Source organism: Scylla paramamosain, chromosome 4 (assembly GCF_035594125.1).
Source record: "Scylla paramamosain isolate STU-SP2022 chromosome 4, ASM3559412v1, whole genome shotgun sequence".
NCBI classification, from domain to species: Eukaryota; Metazoa; Arthropoda; class Malacostraca; order Decapoda; family Portunidae; genus Scylla; species Scylla paramamosain.
The window spans coordinates 21,140,860-21,152,093 of NC_087154.1; the positions used below are offsets into that span (position 1 = coordinate 21,140,860).

Genomic DNA, 11,234 nt, shown 5'->3' on the forward strand with positions numbered 1-11,234 from the left:
TGTCTGGGGAAGCCTAGAGATCTTTTGGTTAAGAGGCTTCGGTTCTTCAGGGAGCCTCTCCAAAATTTTCAGGGGTGATAATGTTGATCAGTTTTTAGTCAAAAGGGTTCGTCATAAATTAAAGTGAACTGAAGATCTTGTAGAGGGCCGCACTTAAGATAAAGAGCAAGGAACTGAGTTCAAGTGAATCGTGCAAAGGGAGTGGACGGTGGAATAGATCCCTGCGTAACTCTAGTACTGGCAGGTTTAGAAGAATGAGGAGCAAACCAACAAAAGATAATCCAAAAAAGGAAATTTGTGACGAAAGTTTGTTAGTTTGTACAAGATTTAGCGAAGTAAAAATTTCCAGCAGGCCCATTCCCTGTAAAATCCACTGTAGTTTATCAGATGAAAGACTACATTATCTTTTGCAGCAAAGATGTATGTTTCAGGGACTTCTCAAACACAAGAAAATAAACATTGAAAAATAGAATACACACGCACACATCCGCAAAAGAAAAAGTTCATCACTGATTCTAAAACCCTGTCAAAGAAAATTCAATCTATAGGGTGGGGTTTTATGAAGGAATAAAAGCAGAAACCACTCTAACACATGCAGGATGTATATGCAGGCATATTTCCCCGCTTACCTACAGTGGTATACATGCATTACTCATACTTTCCTCCGAGTGTTCCATTGTGTACTTCTAATAATATAAAGTTTACTGTTGTTTCTGCAGTTCTCCGCCAGCAGAGTCTCATAGCACAAAGCGTGCTGTTCATCATTGCTGGGTATGAAACAACTGCCTCCTTGCTAGACTTCTCCTCCTTCCTGCTTGCCAAGCACAAGAACCAGCAACAGCGCCTCCGAGACGAAGTGCAGCAGCTGGTGGAGGAGCACGGTGGATTAAATTACCAGGGCATCATGGAAGCCAAGCTGCTTGAGGCCTGCCTCCAAGGTGAGTCTCATATTATTTTATGAACTTGCATGTGAGTAATCAAGTAAAAATTATCTTTTTTGACCAAAACTGTTGAAAAGACTATTCAGTGTATGTATGTATATATATATATATATATATATATATATATATATATATATATATATATATATATATATATATATATATATATATATATATATATATATATATATATATATATATATATGTATATATATATATATATGTATATATATATATATATATATATATATATATATATATATATATATATATATATATATATATATATATATATATATATACTCGTATATATATATATATATATATATATACATATATATATATATATATATATATATATATATATATATATATATATATATATATATATATGTGTGTGTGTGTGTGTGTGTGTGTGTGTGTGTGTGTGAAAAGACTATTCAATATATATATATATATATATATATATATATATATATATATATATATATATATATATATATATATATATATATATATATATATACGAGTATATATATATGTATGTATATTGAAAATTAGACTTAGGGCCACGAATGTTGCAAAAGTTGCTGAAGAAAAGTTGGGGAGTTTCAAGACACTTAGGGTCGACACCAGAAGAACAGTCCCACCTCCCCCGATGAGGACTAACAAGGTTGGTGTAACAGTCGCCATATTCCTTTAGAAATTTAAGTGAAGGATGTGTGTGCAATTTGGCGCATATATATATATATATATATATATATATATATATATATATATATATATATATATATATATATATATATATATATATATATATATATATATATATATATATATATATATATATATATACCTTATTACACACACTCTTCACTCAAATTTCTAAAGTAATATAGCGACTGTTACACTAACCTCGTTAGTCCCCATCTGGGGAGGGGACCACAAATGTACTATTCCACTGGTATCGACCCTAAGTGTCTTGACACCCACCTCAACTTTTCATTAACTTCTGCAACATTCGTGCCCCTAGATCTAATCTTCAGTCCGTAGAACACTACCTCTCCTCTATTAAACCTCATCTTCTCTTCCTCACTGAAACACAGGTGTTTGAGGTAAATGACAGTAGCCCCTTTTTTGTCTCCTCCTAATTCCTCTATCCTCATTTTCAATTTAAAGTTGGATGTTAAGTCTATGTGCACAACGACTTAACCTGCTCTCGTGCCCACGCTCTTGAATATTCCAAGTTTTCCACCATCTGGCTACAACTACAGAGTCACTATTAATCTAAATTTATCAGTATTGTATACCTCTCATATAACTCCTCTGACTATAAGAAATTCTTTGACTAGTTAACTTCAAAAGTGGAGCACATTCTGACTCTCTTACCTTTTGCAGGGATCTCCATTCTTGGAGACCTCAATGTTCACCACTGGCTTTAGCTTTCCTCTCACATCACTGACTACCCTGTTGAACTTGCCTTTAACTTTGCTATCCTCCATGATTTAGAAGAACTAGTGCAACACTCTACTCATATTTCTGACCGTTCTGGAAATATGCCCTACATTCTTGACCTTTCCCTAATCTCTAATCCTTATGCTTTTGCTGTCACCCTATATTCTCCTTTGGGCTCCTCCTATTACAGTGTCTAATCTGTATCTTGTCCTATTGCTCCAATCCCTCCTCAGGATCTCCCAAAGCGCAGGTGCCTCTGGCATTTTGCCACTGCCAATTGTGAGGCCCTGAGGAGGTACTATGCTGATTTTTCTTGGAATGACTACTGCTTCCATGTCAGAGATCCGTCTCTTTGTGCTGAGCACATAACAGAGGTGACAGAGATTGTCATGAAGGCGTACATTCCTCACTCTTTCTCTTGACCTAAACCTTCCAAACCTTGGTTTAACACAGCCTGTTCTCGTGCTATACATGATAGAGAAGTGGCCCACAAAAGGTACTTAAGCATTCCATCACCTCAGTCTCATGCGTTTTATATTTCTGCCCGGAATCATACCAAGTTTCTTCTCCAACTAGCCAAATACTCTTTCATTAATAGAAAGTGTCAAAATCTTTCAAGATCTAACTCCCCTCGTGACTTCTGGCACTGTAGCTGCCCGGAGGCAGCTAAAGGATTTTAGACCCACACGGTGACGCGAATCGTTTATTGCATTCGGTCAAACCTGAAGACACACATAATAAACATAAGACGTTCGTAGCACTACAAACTATTACATACAGTATCAACATAATGCATCACTAATCATGGATTATGCTAATTAGGGCAATCAACCCCTCGTAATACAGATGTGGAACTCGCGTGTTTGGGGTCTTATGGAGGTCTGTCACCGATCAACACCTACGTCTGTATTGTAGAGGTCCGATCTTTCCTGGAGTAGTCACACCCTAACTCGGTGGCGGTACAGAGGAATCAGTCTCTCCGGGCTTCGTTCCTGCTGGCCCTTGGCACCTCACGTCTGCCCGTCTTACCCTTAGGTCAGCAATAGTTCCTGGGTGACTCATTCCTCTACAGAGATCCCTCGGTGTCTTATCTACCCTTCGCGCCATGTCATCAACTTTACCACGTAAACACAACTCTCACTACCTCTCTGCAGCTAAGCTCTCCACAGCTAGTTCCTCTCACACATCTTCACTACTGTGATTAAGTACTATAATGAATTCAGTTTCCATAATCTCTACTCTAATGACTTAGTTTTCTTAGTGTTACATCTAGTTCACTTCAACTCTCATAACACAGATCTTATTAATTAGCATACACATGCTCAACAACAACAACTTTCATCCGCTCGGCGGTCTTTCACCCGCTCGGCGGTAACAGGCACCAACCCAAAAGCATCTCCAGTAACTTTGCTTTTTCATCTTTTCCTCTTTTTTTTTTTTCAACCTGATGGCACCACTGCCATCTCATTTCTGAAGCTGAACTCTTCTCTCAAAACTTTCCTAAAAACTCTACCTTGGATGCTTCAGGCCTTGTTCCTCCCTCTCCTCTACCTCTACCTCTGACTACTTCATGCTACCCATTAAGATCCTTCGCTGTGATGTTTTCCATGCCCTCGTTGGCCTAAACCCTCGGAAGGCTTATGGACCTGATGGGGTCCCTCCTATTGTTCTCCGAAACTGTGCCTCCGTGCTTGCACCTTGCCTAGTCAAACTCTTTCAGCTCTGTCTGTCAACATCTACCTTTCCTTCTTGCTGAAGCTTGCCTACATTCAGCATGTTCCTAAAAAGGATGACCGTTCAGATCCCTCACACTACCGTCCTATTGCTTTAATTTCCTACCTATCTAAAGTTTTTTAATCTTTCCTCAACAGAAAGGTTTTTAAGTATATATCACTTCACAACCTTCTATCTGATCGCCAGTTTGGTTCCCATCAATTTCACTCTTCTGGTGACCTTCTAGCTTTCCTTATTGAGTCTTGGTCATGTTTTTTTAGAGATTTTGGTGAAACTTTTGCTGTTGCTTAGAAATATCAAAAGCCTTTGATAGAGTTTGGCACAAAGCTTTGATTTCCAAACTACCCTCCTACGGCTTCTATTCGTCTATCTGTAACTTCGTCTCACACTTCCTCTCAGATCGTTTTATTGCTGCTGTGGTAGACAGTCACTGTTCTTCTCATAACTCTATTAACAGTGGTGTTCCTCAGGGTTCTGTCTTGTCACCCACTCTCTTCCTATTATTAATCAATGATCTTCTAAAACAAACTTCTTGTCCTATCCACTCATACGCTGATGATACCATCCTGCACTTTTCTACGTCTTTTCGTAGACGTCCAACCCTTCAGGAAGTAAACAGTTCATGCAGGGAAGCCACAGAACGCCTGCCTTCTGATTTCTCCAAAATTTCTGATTGGGGCAGAGCAAACTTAGTATTGTTCAATGCCTCAAAAACTCAGTTCTTCCATCTATCAACTCGACACAACTGTCTAGATAATTATCCCCTCTTTTTCAATGACACTTAACTGTCCCCTTCTTCTACACTGAACATCCTCGGTCTGTCCTTTTCTTATAATCTAAACTGGAAACTTCATATCTCATCTCTAGCTAAAACACCTTCTATGAAGTTAGGTGTTCTGAGACGTCTCTGTCAGTTTTTACAACCCCCTCCCCAGCTGCTAACTCTGTACAGGGGCCTTATCCGTCCATGTATGGAGTATGCTTCACATGTCTAGGGGCGTTCCACTCACACCACTCTTCTAGACGGTGTGGAAACAAAAGTTTTTCGTTTCATCAGCTCCTCTCTAAATGACTGTCTTTAACCTCTTTCTCATCGCCGCAGTGTTGCATCTCTTGCTATTTTCTAATGCTTTTTTTTCATTCTAACTGCTCTTCTGACCTTGCTAAGTGGATGCCTCCTCTTCTCCCGCGGCCTCGCTGCACAAGACTTTTTTCTTTGTTTTATCCCTATTATGTCCTCCTCTCTAATGCAAGAGTTAACCAGTATTCTCAATCATTCATCCCTTTCTCTGGTAAACTCAGGAACTCCCTGCCTGCTTCTGTATTTCCATCTCCCTATGATTTGAACTCCTTCAAGAGGGAGATTTCAAGACACTTAACCTTCAATTTTTTACCACTGCTTCGTAGCCTATTCTGGCATCTCAGTGGGCCTTTTTTTTTTTTTGCCCTTGTCCGGCGTCCCTCCTATATAAAAAAGTATATATATATATATATATATATATATATATATATATATATATATATATATATATATATATATATATATATATATATATATATATATATATATATATATATATATATATATATATATATATATATATATATATATATATATATATATATATATATATATATATATATATATATATATATATATATATATATATATATATATATATATATATATATATATATATATATATAGATAGATAGATAGATAGATAGATAGATAGATAGATAGATAGATAGATACATACATACATAGATACATAGATAGATAGATAGATATAACGAGAGAGAGAGAGAGAGAGAGAGAGAGAGAGAGAGAGAGAGAGAGAGAGAGAGAGAGAGAGAGAGAGAGAGAGAGAATAAATCTAAACATGCCTTGTAGTGCGGGAGCCTCAAGGATTTTAGCTGATGGTCGGCTGCGTTGTATCTGTTATGGCCTTTATCTAATCTTACTCGTTGAAGTGCGACTCCATATTGCATTCCTCACAAGTTCTATCACATATAGAATGTCACCAAGTGCAGGCAGAACTCTCGATCAGCTGAGCATCACTATATTCTCGTAGGACGCTTGTCCTTTTGGCAAAAATTGAGGTGTTGGGCTGTCATCCTGCCGCCTAAAAGTAATTTTAGGCTCTTAGGAGTGCCCCTCACCACTCCTAGCCACTAAAGATATTTTAGGTCTTAAAAGTTATTATGTATTACTTTTAAGGAACTTTTAGCAGTAAAAGTAAAACTTGTCACTAAAAAGTACTTTTAGCCTGTTAAAAGTGTTTATGTATACGGGCCCCTGATCATGTCCTCCTGTAGGGCCTAGATAGCACTCATTAATTAAAAGCGTCCCTCGTTACACACGCACTCGTAGGTATAAACTCGATATGCCCTCTCTATATAGATTTATACGCCTCTCTCTACGCCACGTCTCAGATCTGTCTGGTATCCGCTCTGCTACTGACCGCCTAAGTGGCCTAACGTGGGAAGGACGGTTACACTGCCTCAGCGACTCCAGGCCCATGACAGGGAACTAGGAGGGACGGAGGGAAGGTGACAGTGATGAGCTAGGGGGATGAAAATCTGTCTCCCGCTCCGCGTTATGCTGTCCCTACTCACGCATCTCTTCCTCAAACTGAACCCTTACGTTCTGAAAATTATTGTGGGATCATCTGGAGGGCTGCGTGTGATCTAATTATTCCAGGAGAGAGGGAGCCGCTCTTCAACTATATTTTCTATTAATTTCAACTTTCAGGAAGGAATGGGAGTGAAGGAAATAAAGTGGTGAAGAACAACTTCTAATTTAAATAAGTTTTATGGTAAACAGGAGAGGTTGAACATGTCAGCTACTCTTCTCTCTCTCTCTCTCTCTCTCTCTCTCTCTCTCTCTCTCTCTCTCTCTCTCTCTCTCTCTCTCTCTCTCTCTCTCTCTCTCTCTCTCTCTCTCTTTGTTCTCTATCTCGCTGCGCATGAAATAAATAAATAAATAAATATACAAGATATTAAATATTATGTTTTATGTAGCTATTTCTTTAATTCACTGAATTTTGTCATATCTTTTTACATTCAATTTGCATTCTTTTCAGAAACACTCCGACTCTACCCACCAGCAGTGTTCACAGAACGTTATTGTACCAAGGCCTACAAGTATGTCACCAGTCAGGTGTAACTTGATTTCTTCTTATGAAGGAGTGCAAGGCAAAAAGTAATCTTCTTTCTTGCTCTCCTCTTCTTTCTTCCATGCTAAGCATTTAACATGATTTGATTTGATAAATTTATTGCGCCCCAGTGATGTCAAACAAAGTACATAATTAAGTACAAAATAGAAGTGTGTCACACAGGACACAGTGGAACCTATAGAATACACATACACACACAAAATATCAAAATAGAAAAAACTAAATGTACAATTAACAGCCACCAAGATATTGATATCTCATCAGTATCAAGTCCAAGTGATCATCCTGTAGGAGATATTTACATACAGAAATCAGATCCTGGTCCTGCGGCAATAAGTTTCTCACTGCAGGGCAGGCGAGACAATAATGTTGGAGAGTGTTGGCATTGACGAGGTGACACAGTCTGCAGGTGGAGAAGTGAGGCATATCCTCAGCCTGGGAGATTTGCCATATTGGCCGGTAACCTAACCGAAGCCTTGCACTTACCACATTGTGTCTTCGCACCATGAGTCCGTGGCGACGATATTTATGTGGGACATCAATTAAATTATCATAGTGTTGGATAGAAACACTGTTAGCACACTCGGCGTCCCTACGAGTCACTGTCAGGGCGTGTATGGCAGAGAACAAGATGTGCTTATAACACCAGAACGAGATTGGGGCACGCACAGCAGCTAACATGGAATAACAGACACAGAATTGTTCAGTTCTAGACAGAATTTTCTGTGTGTACGGAATTTGTACAGGACGACCCACTGCCGCTCTCAATTTCTTTTCTAATTGAATCATGGTCATCTTATCTTAGGAGTTTCGCTGAAACCTTTGTTGTTCCCTTTGACATATCAGAAGCCTTTATTGAACTATGTCATGTCACTTATTTCTGTCCCTCATAGTCTCTGTCAATCTTTCTGCTTTTTTTACTTCGTCTTCTCTCTATCTGTTCTGCTGCTTTAGAGGTAGTCAGTCATTGTTCTCCTAAATCTACTAAAGCTGGTGTCCCACAGGCCTCTGCTACATTGGTCACTCTCCTCTTACACATAAATAATGCCTTCAGCTATGGTCTGACCATTTTATCCTGAGCGTTTAGGCATTGTCTTTTCCAGGGATTTCCCGGCCTGGGGCGCTGCCAAACCTTGTGCTGGGCAAATTATCGAACTAGAGCCTGTGTCAGTGATAACCTCGCTCCCCCCCCACACACAACACTCTCTCTCTCTCTCTCTCTCTCTCTCTCTCTCTCTCTCTCTCTCTCTCTCTCTCTCTCTCTCTCTCTCTCTCTCTCTCTCTCTCTCTCTCTCTCTCTCTCTCTCTCTCTCTCTCTCAGCGCGCGGCGCGAGAGGAAGTGACCGGTGACACGGTCACTCTGACAGTGTGACCTGAATGAGTCGTCCAAAGAGACGTGACACCGCCGGGAGGAAACCCTGCCAAATATTGTGGTGTTTGTAAAAAACAACGCAGTTAGCACTAAAAAAATAGACACATACTACATTAACTTAGCTTTTTGGAAGATTACAGTGTAATACTACAACTTTATTTAATTTTGAAGTAGTAAGTATCTGACATATGGCGTGTGCTGGTATAAGCCTTGTAGAGTTGGAGGCCCGGAAAAACCGGAAAGGACAACGCTCAAACGCTTAGGATAAAATAGACCATAAACCTCTTCCCCCATCCAGCTTTATACTGGCGACTCTACCATCTACTAGATGACGAACTCTGCAAGGATGAAAAAAAAAAAAAGATCATGCAATGAGAGCCCAACTTCCAGTTTTCCTATAATTTGTATATGAGGGCAAGGCAAACATTGTTGTTTAATGTCTTTTTTTTTTTCCAACTATCTGTTCGGAATAAGCATCCATCCCCTCTTGTTCAAGGGTTGTCTTTTACTAGAAGTCTCCATGGGGAATCTCATGTTAAAACGGCTTTCACGAATTTCGGTGTTCAGTCTTCCTCTCACATGTTAACTATTTACTGTTCTTCTATAACTGCATGCCTTTCCTTCCTCATCCAGTAGCCTCTCAACAGAAGACTATACTCATTCTTACTATGTACACTACTCATGTAGTACATAGTACATTAGATAACTAATACCTTCACTCTTTCATCTCCTACACTGGTAAACTCTGATTTATCTCTTTATTTTCTCTTCTTTCTTACGACTTGAAGTATTTCAAGAGGAGTATCAAGACTCCTCTATAGAGGAAGCTATTTGAAAATAATATTTACTTTTTGTGACCGGTTATTTATTTATTTACTCATTTATTTTATTTATTTATTTATTATTCTATTTTACTATTTATTTATTTATTTATTTATTTATTTATTTTGTTTGCTCTTTGCCAGCCTCCTTCACTCATGAAAAATAAACTGATTGATTAAAAGAAAAGCACCACGCTCCCTTTAATATACCAATTAACCATTGATTGCAACATGAAACGTATTGTGTTTTCACAGGTTACCTGGTACTGACTTGACCATCAGGCCTGGAGACATAGTGCAGGCGCCCATCTGGGCCCTCCATCACGACCCCCGCCACTGGCCAGACCCCGAGGCATTCATCCCAGATCGCTTCCTCCCCGAGAACAAAGGCAACATCAATTCCTTCGCACACATGCCCTTTGGGATGGGACCAAGGAACTGCTTAGGTGAGGGCCTTTCAGAAGTGACTGACCTGCTTAGGAGTCAAGGTATACCTGGTTTCAGTCAAGAATTTTGCTGGACACCAGTAAGTAAAGTCTTCCTTTTGGTGTTTACAGCCATGCGGTTTGCTCTGATGGAGGCCAAGGTGGCGCTGGCCAAGCTGTTGCTGGGGGCAGAGCTGGAGTTGGCACCGGGTCACGAGGAGATGGCCTTAGACTCGCAAGGTGGTCTGTTAAGGTCTAAAGGTTTGAACATAAAGATAAAGCCGATCGTGGCAGAATAAATCAGAATTCAATTTCGCATTCAAGAAAACTCATGCCACGACCTACATTAGCCGCAAATCACTCTGCCTTTTATCAATAGCAGCTTCTTCATCAGACAAACAAATTATTACAGTTACAGAGACCTGTAACTCTCCGACCTGTTTTCCTGTACAGTTTATGCCGGAGGGAGTGGAGGGTGGAGGGAGAGAGCCATCTGCTTTCCTGTCCTTTTCTTCTACAATCACTTTAGTAGTCCTAGGTCAGGTCACCTCGTGAGGACCGCAAGGTCTGTTGTGGCCTGCTTTTCTATGTAACTCTCTCTCTCTCTCGCTCTCTCTCTCTCTCTCTCTCTCTCTCTGTGTGTGTGTGTGTGTGTGTCATGTGATATTATGTTGAAGAGCACTTATTTATAATCATGGGTAATATCATAGCATAGTACACTTAAGAGACATCTAATGACTGAATTTTTGTTTTATTGCTTGTGCCTTGTCATGCAATAAACAATAAAATAAACAATCTTTTTTCTACCATTTCTCCTGGAAACGTCCGGTGTATGTCTTTCGATATTGTGTTTATTTGGCATAACTGCCATTGATAATAGGTCTAAATAACATATTTAGGAAACTATAATGTACTTCTAATAACTCAAACCATCAATCTTTTTTTCATTTTCCGTCTAGTAGGCAGAAAATAAGTGGTAAATTTCCATAAGTTAAACCTCTTTGATAGATACCCTTCAGCCCTCGCTGCCAGGCGTAAGAGATTATCTTAAATCTGAGCATTATCAAAGATTTCACAATTATTACTGATAGCAGGCGGCGAAGGTTGTTTTAGACCCACACGATAACACGAATAATTTATTGAATCCGACTGAATCCGGTCAAAACCTGAAGGCATACATTAATGATCACAGACGATATTCTATATGAATAATTTGTGTAATGCAGGTATGATTCTGCACGTTACTTGTAGGATAATGTATTCTTACACAGACAGTTAAAGTTACGTGTTTGGGTCTTGGGGCAATC

At 39.3% G+C, this 11,234-nt stretch overlaps 1 protein-coding gene across 2 annotated transcripts in view; it reads left to right on the plus strand.

Moving 5' to 3' along the window:
* The window catches only part of LOC135099826 (cytochrome P450 9e2-like), a 34,359-nt gene extending 23,640 nt beyond the window's left edge, over positions 1–10,719 (plus strand). For both annotated transcript variants that reach the window (XM_064002398.1, XM_064002399.1), the window contains exons 4-7: positions 720–938; positions 7,217–7,277; positions 9,758–9,948; positions 10,060–10,719. In XM_064002398.1, the coding sequence (XP_063858468.1) occupies positions 720–938; positions 7,217–7,277; positions 9,758–9,948; positions 10,060–10,226 (638 nt within the window). In that variant the 3' untranslated portion in view covers positions 10,227–10,719. The remainder of the gene's footprint in view (positions 1–719; positions 939–7,216; positions 7,278–9,757; positions 9,949–10,059) is intronic.
* Positions 10,720–11,234: the final 515 nt, after the last annotated feature.